Below are 14,665 nucleotides of genomic sequence, written 5' to 3' on the forward strand. Positions count from 1 at the left end.
CACCTGATCTCCCACTGGGAGGGGCTGTGCGGGGTCTCCCCTCCCCCCAGGCCAAGAAAAGGCTCCCGCTTCCCCCCCCCGTTCCGCGCCTCCCCCCAAGAGGCGGAATGCCTGGAAGTTCTTGAAGGAACTTTCGCTTTTCCTTTCCCGCCTCTCTCACCTGTTGTGTCTGGACGCCTGCCTAGCAACAATGACGACATGCGGATACTGTTTTTTTCAATTGGTTGAGCTTGGCCAATCACCGGCTTCCTCTGGATTGTTGCGTTGTTGATAGGCCGGGGTGAGTCTTCTTTTGGTTCGAGAGAGGGCAGCGATGGTTGAGGATCGCGGCTAAGATGGCCGTGAGCTCTGCGCCCCTCTGGCTCCTGGTGCTGCTGGCGGTCTCCCTCCACGACAGCTGCGTTGGTGAGTCCCTTTGGGGCCTTCGGGGGTTCCGGCCTCTTTTTCTTCCCGGGACTCTTTCTCTCTCCTTTATTCCCAGAAATAGAATCCTGCTTCGGTCCTCTTTCTAGTCCGCTCCCCCTCCCCACTTTGGCCCTTTTGAGATTAGGTCCCAAAGCCTGGATGGGACTCTGCTGCCTCCCCCCCCCCACTTCCCCAGGAGAGCCCCTCTGGGAGCAGGACGAGGGTGGCCCCTCCAGACCTCAGTCAAGTCTATCTGGGCGCCCCCAAGCGCAGTTCTTTCTGTTAGATCTGGGCAACGAGAGACAGACTGCGGACACGAAGTGACTTAACAGCTCTTTATTAGTAGTAATAGTGATCCAGCTTGCTCTAAGGTCGGAGGGTCCCCCTTTTATAGGGATTGGGTACGCCCCTCGACCAATCAGCGGGATACCTGTTTCCCGCTGTAGTAGCGGACCAGAGGGGAGACTTATCTCGATATATGTTAACATCTAACACCCCTCCCCTCCTAGATGGAACGTTGCGGTAGGTAACATAGTCTTTTAGGTATGTGGGTGTTTGTCTTGCTCGGGAGGAACGTCGTAGTTCGGGTTGGTTTGAAGTGGTTGCAGGACCGGGTGCGGGTTGGTTCGAAGTAGTTGCAGGATCGGGTGCTTTTCCTGTTTCCCGTTCTGGAGGTCTTGTGCCTTCGTTGCTCGGGCGTTCAGGAGTCTGTTCGGCTGTGTTGTCTGGGGGTTGCTCTGCTTCGTGCGTGTTGTCTTGTCCCACGCTTGGCTCGCCGGCGTCGTCGTTTCCTATGATGGGGCTTTCGCGTGGCTGACTTTCTGTAGACAGGAAACTCTCGTCTTCGTTTCGAAGGTCGGAGTGTGCCAAGCGACCCCGAAGTTGATCGATGTGCCTTTTCCAGTTTCGCCCATCTTCTAGTTCCAGCAGATACGATCGTGGACCCGTGATGCCAATGACTTTTGCCGGCATCCATAATGTTCCCCCTGCGTAGTTGTGGGCGTATACTGAATCCCCTACTCTGAAAGACCGGATTTTGCTTGTAGAGTCTGGGGGAGCCGTGGCAGAGTAATTCGGGTGAAGCCGGTCCAGGTGAGACCGTAGGCGGCGACCCATGAGTAGTTCAGCGGGGCTCCTATCCGTTGTTGCGCTTGGGGTAATGTTCTGAATTAGGAGGTAATGGTCAATGCGTGTTTGCCAATCACCTGGACCCATCCTAGCGAGGGCCTCTTTTGCGAATCGCACCATTCTCTCCGCCTGTCCGTTTGATGCTGGATGGAATGGCGCGACGAGGGCATGCCGAATTCCCAAACCTGCTAAAAATGTTTCAAACTGCATGGCCGTGAATTGGGGCCCGTTATCGGATACTAGGAGATCTGGCAGGCCATGGGTGGCGAAAAGTCGCCGTAGAACCTTTATGACTGCCTCTGCCGTGGTTGAAGTCATTAGGACTACATCTAGCCATTTTGAGTATGCATCCACAACTATAAGGAAAGTCTGACCTTGGAATGGCCCTGCGAAGTCGATGTGTATTCGCGACCAGGGTGCTTTGGGTTTCTCCCATTCTGTGGCGGGCGCTTCCGGGGGTGCTGGTCTTGATTCCTGGCATGGGTCGCAAGTGGCCACCCACTCCTCTATTTCTTTGTCCATGTTTGGCCACCACACGTAACTTCTTGCTAACGCCTTCATTCTAACAATCCCCGGATGACCCATATGTAAAGCATCTAATACATTTTTACGTAAAGCATACGGAATAACAACTCGATCCCCCCACAACAAACATCCCTGTAGCACTGAGAGCTCGTCCCGTTTTGACCAAAACATTTTGAATTCCGGGCCCACATTTCCCTTCGGCCACCCCCTCCAAACCCAAGTTTGAACTTGTTTTATTAAATTGTCTTTAGAGGAGAACCTTGCAACATCGTAGGAAGAAACCGGTCCTGAGTCCAAACAGTCAATGAGCAATACCGGTACTTCTGGAGTGGGGTCTGGCAGAATGTCAGGTAATGGGCAACGGCTGAGTGCGTCTGCGTGTCCAAGAGTGGAGCCCGGTCGATGAATCAATTTGTATGAATACGCAGCCAGGAAAACAGTCCACCTGGTCATGCGAGGAGAAAGGGAGACCGGAGTGGGGCGGTTTCCCGCCAGAAGTCCCAACAGCGGTTTGTGATCTGTGATCAGTTCAAAATCGCGGCCGTAGAGGTATTCGTGGAAACGCTTTACTCCCGCTACGGCAGCCAGCGCTTCCCTGTCCATTTGGCTGTAATTCCTCTCGGCCGATGAAAGAGTTCTGGAGTAGAAAGCGATGGGTGCTTCTTTTCCGTCGGGCATCCTGTGGCTGAGGACTGCTCCAACTCCGAAAGGTGATGCGTCGCAGGTCAATACCAGCGGTAGGGTCTGGCTGTATTGAACAAGCAGTGAGTCAGTGGTGAGCAGGCGCTTTACCCCGGCGAAAGCTGCAGCTTCGGATCGTCCCCATTTCCATGGTGCGTTCCTCTGGAGTAGACGGTGTAGTGGCTCAGCAACGGTCGCTTTCTGCCTCAGAAAAACGCAGTAGAAGTTAAGTAATCCGAGGAAGGCCTGCAACTCGGTCTGATTTCGTGGTGTGGGGGCGTCCTGGATCGCCTTAATTTTCTTTGAAGTGGGGTGTATTCCCTGACCATCGATTCTATAACCCAGGAATTCTACGCTAGGCACGTTAATTTGGCATTTTTCTTTTTTGAGGCGGAGACCCTTTTCTCTGATTCTGGCCAAAACAGATCTGACTCTTTTGTTTAATTGCTCCTCATTTGCAGCGGACACCAAGATGTCGTCAAAATAGGGGACGACTCCTGGTATCCCTTGCAAAAGTCGTTCCATGACGCTCTGGAACAATCCTGGGGCAATGCTTACGCCGAATTGTAGCCGGTTGCATTTGAATGCTCCTCTATGCGTCACTATAGTTTGGGCCTCCGCTGTGGCGCTATCAACTGGCAGTTGCTGGTAAGCTTGTGCCATGTCTAATTTTGCAAATACCTTTCCTGGCCCCAACGAGTGCAATAAGTGCTGTACTACAGGCACAGGATATGCGCTCTGTTGTAGCGCGACATTAATTGTGCATTTATAGTCCGCGCAGATGCGGACTGATCCGTCTGGTTTGACTGGGGTCACGATGGGCGTTTCCCAGCGCGCGTGATCTACCGGCTCAAGGATTCCTTGCTCCACTAACTTATCTATTTCCTTATCTATTTTTGGGCGGAGCGCAAAAGGCACTCGTCTCGGTTTAAGTCGGATTGGCGCCACTTTGGGGTCTAAATTGAATGATATTGGTTTACCCACATACTTACCAAGACCGGGGCTGAACACATCCTCGAACTCCTTAAAAATCTGTTCAGCGCTGCTGTTTCTCACGGCGTTGATTCCGGTGACTTCTAACCCCAGGGCTTCAAACCAATCAAGCCCCAGAAGGTTCTGCAATGGCGCGCTGGCGATGGTCACGGGCAGCTGGGCTTCGATGTCCTTGAAACGGATGTGGAATGTGCCTTGGCCCACGATGGGGACTTGGTTCCCCTGGTAGTCTCGTAGCAGGACGTCTGGAGCGCGTAGTTGGCTCTTTCTGAGGCTAGGGATAGCCTGTTTCATGGATGCCCATGAAATGATCGTCAGGGTCGATCCTGTGTCAACTTCTAGCTCGCAGGGTGAGCCCTCCAAGAGGACTGTGACTCTCAGCCTTTTTGGCCGCTTAGGGCGGACCTGATGTATTGTAGTGAGATACGTTCGCAACTCCTCTCTCTGGGTCAACTCTATCTCATCGTCAACATCCTGCAAATACTCTCGTTGAGCGTCTTGATAGAACGCTCTTTCAGCTCTTTGTGTGTATTCTCTCTGGGGATACGCTCGCTCAACTCCTTGTGAGTAATCTCTCTGGGGATACGCTCGTTCAGCTCTTTGGAAATATTCTCTCTGGGTAAACACTTGTGGATTTCTCTCTGGGCGCCCTTTTTGATTTCGCCAAGCCCCTGGGTTAGGCTTCTGTTGGCGGTACATGGGTGGCTGCCGTGAGGCAGGGACTCCGCTCCGGCATACTCGTGCGATGTGCCCAAGTTTGTTGCAGTGCGAACAAACAACGTTCCTGAACCTACAAGTAGACCTGGGGTGATTCCCTCCGCAGCTTGCGCAGGGCGGCAAACGGGATCCGGGTCTCCCCCCAGGCCTCACGTGACTGCTCTGCATCAGGTGACTGTCCTCGAACTCGGGATTCTCGCAGTCGGGGCTTGTGTCCTCGTAGTGAACTCTGGTTTGTCTTGGTGCTGGCTGGTTTACGTTGGCCCCTCGTTGTATGGTCACTGATGATTTCTCCGCTGACTCTGACGCTCTTGCTTCGTTTAACGCTGTCTGTAGGGTTAAATTCGGGTTTGCCAACAGCTTCTTTTGCAAAGAAATGTCTCTTAACCCACAGATGAGCTGCTCTAAGATGTGCTCTTCCAGATCTCTGTATTCGCAGTGAGTTGCTGCTTTTCGTAGGGCTGCAACATATTGATTGATGGATTCTCCCGCCTTCTGGGTCCTCATGTTGAATTCCTTGCGGCAGACATGGCGGGAAGGTTTTGGCGCGTAGTGAGTTTGCAGAGTGTGTTGCAACGTCGTCCACGATACTGCCTGTATTGGAGTAGGCGCGGTGAGGTCTCTGGCCGTATTGAAGACTTCCTTTCCGCAGTAGCCGAGGAAGATGTTTTTCTTCCTCGCATCGGTGATCCCCGTGTATTCGTTCGCTTCGAGGAAACACTCGAAACGAATCATGAAAGCTTCCCATTCGTCGTTTGCTGGGTCGAAAGGAGCGGGGGGAGCATGCATCGCCATCTTCTCAGTTTGAATTTGCCGCGCTGCGGTGATCTGAGATGGCTGTCGGAATTACTGCCGAATTCCTGGGCTGGATCAAATCCGGAGATTCTGGAGGTAGCGTTCTTCGTCCTATCTGTCTCTCAATCCCACCTTCGTCGCCAATGTTAGATCTGGGCAACGAGAGACAGACTGCGGACACGAAGTGACTTAACAGCTCTTTATTAGTAGTAATAGTGATCCAGCTTGCTCTGAGGTCGGAGGGTCCCCCTTTTATAGGGATTGGGTACGCCCCTCGACCAATCAGCGGGATACCTGTTTCCCGCTGTAGTAGCGGACCAGAGGGGAGACTTATCTCGATATATGTTAATATCTAACACTTTCCCTCCCCCAAAGCGGAGATTGTGGGAAAGCGGCGTTTGCAGGAGATCAGGTCAGTTCACAAACTTCCTGGCTGCCTTCGCCCAACCCCTCCGCCTGGGTCCCCTTCCCTGCCTTGAGCTGGGATTCGTGGCTCTTTGGGGCTTCTGGTGCTGGGAGGACCCGGCTTGTTTCTGGAATGGGTTCCGTGTCTTGGCAGAGGCTGCTGCAGTGGAGCGATCCGGGCTCAGATTGTCCTGTGAATGCAGCAGGATGAGAGTCTGGAGAGAATAATCAATAATCTCCCTAAAGATTCCTCCTTCCTGGCTTTCACTTTTTTCTTCCGCTAAAAAAACTTTGATGTTCCTCGATCAGGACTTTGAGTGACAGAAACTGAAATCCTTTTGTCTGTTTCTCTTGGATTCCCCAGAGGGGCTTTAAAGGGGACAGGACCCTCCCCACAGAGACAGAATTCAGGGAGAGGATCCCAGCTGAGCCCCCCCCCCTAACATGGTTGGTCTCAGCAGGAACCCCCAAGAAGCCTCAGGGGGGGCAGGGGGTGGGGCCAGGGAGGGGAGGCCCCAGGGGCTTCTGGGATGAGGGGAATTCTGGGAGTTGAAGTCACAATTGACCCAGAATTTATGTTGCTAAGTTATTAAGTTAAGTTATGTTGCTAAGACATTTATTACATGAATTTTGACCCATTTTATGACCTTTCTTGCCACAGTGAATCACTGCAGTCGTTATTTATTTATTTATTTATTTATTTATTTATTTATTTATTTATTTATTTGTTTATTTGTTTATTTATTTATTTATTTATTTATTTATTTATTTATTTATTTTATTCAATTTATCAGTCGCACCCTCTCCACGAAGGGACTCGGGGCGACGTACAATCAAATAAATAGGCGTGTGGCATGGAGGAGGTAAATACATCAACGTTTAAACAATTCAAATAGAAATAAAAGCCACAAAATTAAGATAAATAACAGTAAAATTACAACAATTAAAACAATTAAAATACCCAAAAGATTTAAATTTACAGTTTAAAATTGCCAGGGAGGTTAGAGAATTCTAATTAAGCCAAATTAATTAAATAAAGTTAAATTAATAAGATGGTTGTTAAGTGAATCTGGCTTCCCCATTGTCTTTGCTCATCAGAAGGTTGCAAAAGATGACCACACATGACTGCAACCATCATAAATATGAACCATTTGACTCAAGAGTCTGAATTTTGATCATGTGACAATGGGGATGCTACAATGGTTGTAAGTGTGAAAAATGGTCATAAACTACTTTCTCCAGTGCCCTTGTAACTTCAAATGGTCACTAAATGAACTGTTGTAAAAAGAGGACTGCCTGTATACCGTTTCACACTGCTTTTACAGCCCTCTCTAAGCGGTTTACAGAGTCAGCATCTTGTCCCCAACAATCTGGGTCCTCATTTTACTGACCTCGGAAGGACGGAAGCCTGAATCGATTTTGAGCCAGTCAGGATCGAACTCTGTGGGCGGAATCAGCCTGCAATGCTGCATTCCAACCACTGGGCCACCTTGGCTGAAGGTATGAGGGGGAGCCCCACTGAGCCCTGGGTTCAAAGCCAATTCCTCTTCGGATGACTGAGCTCTGGGACGGGAGGGGGGATTTCCCAGTGGGGGAGGGGGGCAGGAGGAAGATGCAGGTGGACTACATGGCATCATTGCTGCTCCCCCTTCGCCCCCCCCCTTCGCCTTCCGAGATCTCCCGAGCTTTTGAGGGGGGTGTTGGTGGCGCTTGGCGGCTTCTGGTGCTGGATTGACCCAGCTTGTTTCTGGAATCGGTTGGGTGTTTTGGCCAATGTCGACACTGAACCTTCGAGATAAGGCTGCCCTGTGGATGCAGCAGGAGAAGAGAGAGAAAGGCTCCTTTGAATAAGGTTTCTAAAGATCGGCCTTTATTATGTTCACTTCCTCCTCCATCCTAAAGCCCAAAATCCCCAGAGCTTTTCTCTAGGACAGGCAGGGATTTTCCCACCCCAAATCCTCCTCCTTCCATTTCGGGAGCTCTCAGCATGGGTCAGTTTGCAGAATCCAAAATATTTAAAATGTACTTATGATTCCTTAGGAATCAGGAAGGGGCCTTGGGGGGTTCCTGGCTCTTTGCTCTGAGAAACGACCCTATGAATGGAGCAGCTTTTCAAAAGACAGAAAGAAAATCTGTCAGGATCTGAAGGATGAAAGAGGCTGGTTGGAGGCAGAAGAAGAGAAGCAGCTCTGGATGGGGAGCATGAAATGAACGGCTTGCTTGGAGACAGACAGGCCCAAACTGACATGAAGAGGATTGGTGACTGTGAGGACGTCCAACCCGAGTTCCATTCAGACGTTTCTCCTCTCAGGCAGACTTCAGGCTTCCTCATTGCTCAGCCCCACAAGGGAAAGGAACAAGGGTTCTGGATCACGGAGAGTCCGATCCCCCCACCTTCTGTTGGAGAAAAGCTCCGATCCCTTTGGATCCTGGAATCTCCCCAGAGCAGGAAGTGGATCTGGGGCTCCCTCTCCCCCAAAGCTCTGAGAAGCTGCCTGGGATTGTGGGGAGGAGCAGGAAGGGGGAGGCCCAGGCCTTTGCCTTGGACTGGGAAGGACTGGGAGGCCGTACTGGAGGGAATGGGCAGTAGGACCACAGGTAGTCCTCTACTTAAAAAGTTCATTTAGTGACAGTTCAAAGTTTCAATGTCATTGAAAATAGTGACAGTATGACAATTTTTCAGACTTATGACCATTTTAGCGTCCGCATTGTCACATGACCGAGATTCGGATTCTTGGCAGTTGATTCATATTTATGACAGTTGCAGTCTCCCTATACCAAGTGACTCCGTTTTGCAACTTTCAGACAAGTAAAGTCAATGGAGAAGCCAGATTCACTTAACAACCAGGTTATTTATTTAACAAATGCAATGATTCATTTAACAACTGTGGCAAGAAAATTTGTAAAATGGAGCAAAACTCACTTAACTGTCTCACTTAGCAACAAAAATGTGGGCTCAATTATGGACATAAGTTGAGGACTACCCGTGTTTATTTGGAGGCCCTGCCCTTTGGTATGCATACCCAGGTTCTGTTTAAATAAGTCCCATGAGTGATCCCGAAAATGATCTTTAAAATCTTTGGTGCCCTGGAAGAATTTCTGATCTGAAGAGATTTCAGAATGGAGACCAAAAAGGGGCCTTGGAGATCTTCCAGCTTCATGGATTTCCCAGCAGCATTTTATTCATTTTATTTCTTTTGATTCTTTTAACCTGCTTAGAAGGGGTTGTTTTTCTTTTCATTGGGCAGCCTTTGAGTCTCTTCCGTGTTTGTATTGTGAGAATGAAAACTAAACGGTGACTTAATGTGATTTCCCCCCCCTCATTGTTAGTAAAGTTTTATGTCTGGTGAAGGGAGCCTGTCCTCCAAGGAAGGCCTGGAAAAACGTTGATGATCCTCAGTCAGGATTTTGCATGATGGAAACTGAAATAGTTTTCTATGTTTAATCTTTGGTTCACCAGAGGGGCTTTAAAGATGACAGGACCCTCCCCACAGACACAGAGGATGAGTTTGGGGAGAAGACTCCAGCTGAGTCCCCCCCCCAAACATAGGTGACCTTAGCAGGAACTCAAGCAGCCTCAGGGGGGGTCCAGGGTGGAGAGGCGAAAGGTTTTCTGCAGATGAGGGGAATTCTGGGAATTGAAGTCCAAGTGTCAGAATGTGGAAAAACTCTGATTTAGGCCTTTACATTGAGAGTCTCTGATCCTGTGAAGGGATGGAGAGCCAGGATCCCAATCCCCTCCCGAGGAGGCTGAGGGGCATTTCTGCCTTTCTTTGGGCTGACAAAGGGCAGGATGAGCCCCAGAGGAGGACAAGGGTCAGAGCAGCTTCTGGGGAAAGCGAAGGGGGAGATTCAGAGGAAAAGCCTCCGTGAATGATTGTTTCGGGGCCTTAACTGGGTTGCTGAGATGAAGGAATCTGGGTATCATCCCAGTGAGATTCCCTGTGGAAGGAGGGGGAGCCCCTCTGAGTCCTGGGTTCAAGGCCGATTCCTGCTCAGATTGCTGAACTCTGGGAGGGGAGGGGGATTTTCCAGCTGGGGGGGAGAGGGACAGGAGGAAGATTTGGGAGGCTAAGTGGCTTCATTGCCCCCCCCTTCCCCTCCCCCCTTTGACTCCCCATATTTAGGTTTCCTCCATGGGTCAAAAGGGCCTCTGGTCTCACCCGGATTCCCCCTTCCTCTTCCCCTCTCCTGTTTTATCAAATCTGCAGCTATTAACCAGCCATTTTGGTCCCTAGTGATGGGATTTTTTTTTTCTGAATGGAAAGTTGGGGTGACCAGGTGGGGTTTCCTTCTGCTTTTGAGCTTCTGGGTGGGTGGAATCCCCCCTTTTGCCTGTGGGGCCACTGCAGCCTCCTTGGGGCAGAGACTGGGCAATCCAGAAGGGGGTTTGAGGGAGGCTTTGCTGGAAGGGGGGAGGGCACAATTGGGGCAGGTGAAGTTTGGGGGACCCGACCTTCCCCTCCTCTCTCACCCCCCACTTTCCCTGCCCTCCAACCCTTCAGGCCCCCCAGAAGCTTCTTCTTTCCCTCTCAGTCACTCATCCCCCCCCTCCCTCCTCTCCCACCATCTCCCCCTTCCTTCCCCCCCCTTCCTTTCCCCCCATTCCTCATCCTCCCCCCAGCCCTCTTCCTCCTTCCTCCCCAGAGCCTCAGATGGGAGCCTCCATGGGATCCGGGTCCTTGACTGAAGCCCCCTAACTCTTCTCTTCTGGCTCCCTTCCAGGCGCCTCCTCCCACTCCATGAAGTACTTCATCTCCATCTGGGACCCCAGTCAGGGGCAGCGGCCCCACTTTGTCATTGTGGGATGCGTGGACGATCAGGTCTTTGTTCACTACGACAGCCACAGCCGGAGGATGAAGCCTCGAGCCTCCTGGATGGAGAAGTTGGTGAAGGACGACCCCCAATACTGGGACAGAAACACCCACATATCACGTGGCACAGAGGAGTTGTTCAGAGGAGACCTGGAGACTCTGAGGAGTCTCTACAATCGGAGCGAAGGTGAGTGATGGGTCTGGTGGCTCCTCCGGCCCCATAATCCCCTCCCCAGGAACCAGAGGGGGGGGAGAAAGGGGGGGTCCCCTCAAAGGGAAAGGCTCCTTCCACACCTTTTAAAAAGTCTTTTTTATATATGTTTATTATTTTGTTTAATCCACATAAGATTGTCCTTGTCTCCATAACTGACATTTTCTGCCAATTGCAGTTAATGGAAACGTGTTGAAATTTCTCCATCTCTTTCTGGATGTTGATATAAACAGAGGTAAAAAGAGACCAAAATCTCCTCTCCCGCCATGACAGTTGGGGGGGTCCTTGGTGGATCTCCTGCTGTGGGGGAGGAAGGTGGATCCTGGGGGAAGCAGATCCTCCTTCTCTCTGTTTCCACCCCAGAGAAATGAGGGATCAAGTGCAGATCCACCTGGGGAGACTAGATCCCTTTCCTTCACCCCCTTTTTGGGGGGCAATGAGGGGGGGGTGGCAAATGCCAGGAGCTCCTCCTCATCCTCCAGTTGGAAGGAGAGGCCAGGAGGCCCAAATGGGATGGGGGGCTCTTGTGGGGGGGGGATCAGAGGTCCAGGATCCTCCCAATGGGCTTGAGGGGGAAAGACAGGAAAGGAGGAAACCTCCATTTGGGGCCCTTCATGGCTTCCCCTCCTGGGTCCCTCAGGCTGAACTCCTGCCCTGCCCTCTTGAAGGGGCTGCCCTGGATTTGGGGGGAGGCTCTTTCTTCATCATCCCTTCCCTTCTTCTGCCACCTTTGGGGGGAGAAGATTCACCTCCAAGGAACCTCATTGAGGAAAAGGGATGGAAGGAAATGTGTGTGTAGCTCAAGGCTCCATTTGGCTGAGGAAAACCTTCTCCACAAACATCAGCCGTTTCCCCTCCTTTCGTCCCACGGAGGTGCAGCCCCCCCCCCAATTCTTTCCCCCTCTCCTTCCCCCTCCCCCCTCCAGGCAGACCCCAGAGCTCTGCCAGTCCTGCCCCAGATACCCCAGGATCCCCCCAGATCCCTCCAGGCCCCCTGCTGGCCTCCCAGGTGATCAGAGCTGGACCCAGAGCCTCCCCCTGGTGGAGGAAGGAGGAAGGAGAGCGGCCAGAGTGGAGGGGAGCCAAAGTGGGAACCATCCCTTGTGACTTGGTGCTATTTGTGAACGTAGAACATGATTTATGGTCACAGGGATCCCTGCAAGCTTTTTCCAGATCGACCAGATCCTCTTTGAGGCCACAAGATTCTCATTCCCTCTTTGCAGCTGCAGATTCAGGCAACTGTTCCCTCTCTGGGATCCCTTCCCCCCCCCCCCAAGAGTTCCCCCTGCAGAGGAGTGGCAGAAGGAAAGATGGAAGGGTCTCCGTCCTTCCGTTTCTTTGCGACTCCTTCTTTTCTCAGTCTCCCTTGGGATCCTCTGCTGGCTTTTCCAGATTCCCTTTTCCTGGGGAGCTTCAGGGGCTCCATCCTGGGGGAGAAATGCAGGGATGCTGGTTGAGGGAAGGGAAAAGGGCAATTACTGATGGGGACTTATTTTCCTTGAGTGCTTGGGAGGAAATGGGGGTGTCAGTGCCTGTTCAACGTCACTGCAGGGAGGGGGTCTCTGCCTATCTTCAGGACTCCCCAAACCATCCTCCTGTCTGTCTTTCAGGCCTTCACACATGGCGGTGGATGCTTGACTGTGAGCTCCGAGGAGACGGGAGCAAAGGAGGGTTTATGCAGTATGGCTACGAAGGGAGGACCTTCCTCACCTTCGACAAGGAGACCCTCACCTGGGTTGCTCCCACCCCCCAGGCCCAGACCATCAAGAGGAAATGGGACAATATTCCAGGATTTAATGAGGATATGAAGACCTTCCTGGAGGAAATCTGCATTGAGTGGCTGGAGAAGCACCTGTCCTATGGGAAGGAGTCTCTGCTGAGGACAGGTGAGGACCTGGATGCAGGCTGGACTTTCCTCCTTTATGGCTGGATCTCCTGTACACATTCAGCCCCTTTGGGTCCCTGGTCTTTAGCCTGTTTGCGCTGGTGGGAATCCCCCTCCTCCTCTTCCAGCCCCTCTTGCATGTAGACCCCCCCCACTCTCCCCTAGGTCTCCCCCTTCCCCCCTGGGGTCCTTCATCCCTCCAGGATCAGCTGGATGAGATTAGAATCAATGGGAGAATCCCCCCCTGATTATTGCCCACAGCCCCTCCCTGCCTGGGGAGGACCCTCTCTCTCTTCCATTGGCATCAATCTCTCTCTGCCCCCCCCCCCATTTTCAGAGACAAAATCTCTTTTCCCAATTGATCCGTGTGAGGTTCCCTTTGATCTCTCTTCCTCTTAAAATTGGGGTTGCGTCCCTTGGAAAGAGGCCTGGAGCAGCCTCAGATTCAGGGGAGCAGAAGAGGATGCAAAGAGTAGGGAGACTCTTCTGTGTTGTTGTTGTCTTGAAAGGGAACCTAAAAGACCATCTCCACTTTCCCTCCCCTGAAGGGAGCAGCCCAAGATCACTCAGAGTTCAAAGCAGCCAGAGAGGAATTTCCTTGGAGCCTCAAAATCAGGAGTTCTTCTGGTTGAGCCTTTTCCAGATCTGCATAATTTCCTAAAACTTGTAAAGATGCTGCAAGTGTGGAATGTAAATTTTTGGGTTAAAACTAAGTGGTGGGAGATTTTCCTGCCCCTCCAAGTTTCCCACCCACCTTTCAGGCTTTGGAGGGGCTCAGGGTTAATTCTGGGGGTGCCGTTTCTTCAGAGACCCCAAAGGTGACGGTGAGCAGCCGGACGGAGGTGGAGGATGGGATGGAGACGCACGTCTGCCGCGTGGATGGCTTCTACCCCAGGGAGATCGATGCCTCCTGGATGAGGGATGGGGAGGAATGGCTGGAAGAGACCTTCCATGGGTTTCTGGCCCCCAACGCGGATGGGACCTACCACTACTGGCTCAGCATCCAGATCGACCCCAAAGAGAGGAGCCGCTATTGGTGCCACGTGGAGCACGACGGCCTGCAGGAGCCTCTGGACTTGGAGCTGAAGGGTGAGAGGCTGCAGGGAGGGGAAGGCTGGGCTCTCTGGCAGGCTGGAGGGTGGTGGGAGAGAAATCTGGCCCCAGATGTGTCCAGATGTGAGCATGGCTGAGCTTTCATCCATTGGTCCTTCCAGTGTTTGAGGCAGGTGAAGCTGCAGGGACCAGACCGTAGAAGTGACTTCGGGTGATGGAAAGGACAGAATCCCATCCCAATACTTGGCCGATCCTGATGAAATCCCCTCCGATCCTCTCTTAGGCCTTCCCTGCTTCTTTTCTCCAGCAGGAGAGCAGAAATGACGCTGAGCCCCAGAAAGAGATTTCCTCTTGTTTCCAATCCCTCTAAAGGACCAGAATCAGGAGGAGTCTGGGAGCCCCTTTTCTGAAGGGAGATGTTGGCTAAAAGGGATGAAGTGCAGCTGCCTTCAGGAAAGGCCGAGAGAGGCTGGACTGAGGCATCCGGAGTCAGAAAAGAGGCTCCCAAGTCTGAGCTTTTTCCCCATCAGAGACTCACTTTGTTTTCCTGCTTTGAAGCTCAAAAGGTCTCTCTGTGCAGCTCCTCTAAGAAAGAAACTGCACATTATTTTATGATATATGAATTCCTGAGGCTCAGCATAAAAACCAAGAAAAAAACCCTGTCTCAGAGAACTCTGCATATGCTCAGGAGTGTCCTTGACGGATACTGGACTTCCAAAGTTGCAAAATTCAAATCAATTTTTTTTTTTTTGCTGATTGTCACCAGAATACAAGAAATACTCAAATTTAATTTAATTTAATTTATTTAATTTATAGACCGCCCCCTCTCCCCAAAGGGACTCGGGGCGGTGTACAGACCACAATAAAGCAATATACAAACTTAATAATTATAAATACCCATTAAAACAAATTATATGATAGGCTGTACATTATAGTTAAAAATTAAAACAACCTATAAAATCTATCCTAAACATTTAAAATTTAAAATACAGGCTAGAGGGACACAAAAGCTACCGTTAGGCCAGGCCAGCTAAATTAAACAGGTGGGTCTTT

General features: G+C 51.3%; 1 protein-coding gene across 1 annotated transcript; it reads left to right on the forward strand.

Annotated features, from left to right (window-relative positions):
- Window positions 1–247: 247 nt before the first annotated feature.
- On the forward strand, window positions 248–12,171 carry LOC309383815 (H-2 class I histocompatibility antigen, Q10 alpha chain-like). The gene is made up of 3 exons (XM_081936754.1): window positions 248–405; window positions 10,375–10,650; window positions 12,035–12,171. Exons 1-3 carry the CDS (start codon window positions 336–338, stop codon window positions 12,154–12,156), a joined length of 468 nt encoding a protein of 155 aa, XP_081792880.1. The 5' UTR covers window positions 248–335; the 3' UTR covers window positions 12,157–12,171.
- Window positions 12,172–14,665: the final 2,494 nt, after the last annotated feature.

The sequence above is a fragment of the Natrix helvetica genome (genome assembly GCF_964273705.1).
Source record: "Natrix helvetica genome assembly, chromosome: 1".
NCBI classification, from domain to species: Eukaryota; Metazoa; Chordata; class Lepidosauria; order Squamata; family Natricidae; genus Natrix; species Natrix helvetica.

Coding starts and splice junctions, on each gene's coding strand:
- LOC309383815 (XM_081936754.1), top strand. CDS start 336: ATGGCCGTGAGCTCTGCGCCCCTCTGGCTCCTGGTGCTGCTGGCGGTC. Junction 406..10,374: donor CCTCCACGACAGCTGCGTTG/GTGAGTCCCTTT, acceptor GCTCCCTTCCAG/GCGCCTCCTCCCACTCCATG. Junction 10,651..12,034: donor TCTCTACAATCGGAGCGAAG/GTGAGTGATGGG, acceptor TTCTTTTCTCAG/TCTCCCTTGGGATCCTCTGC.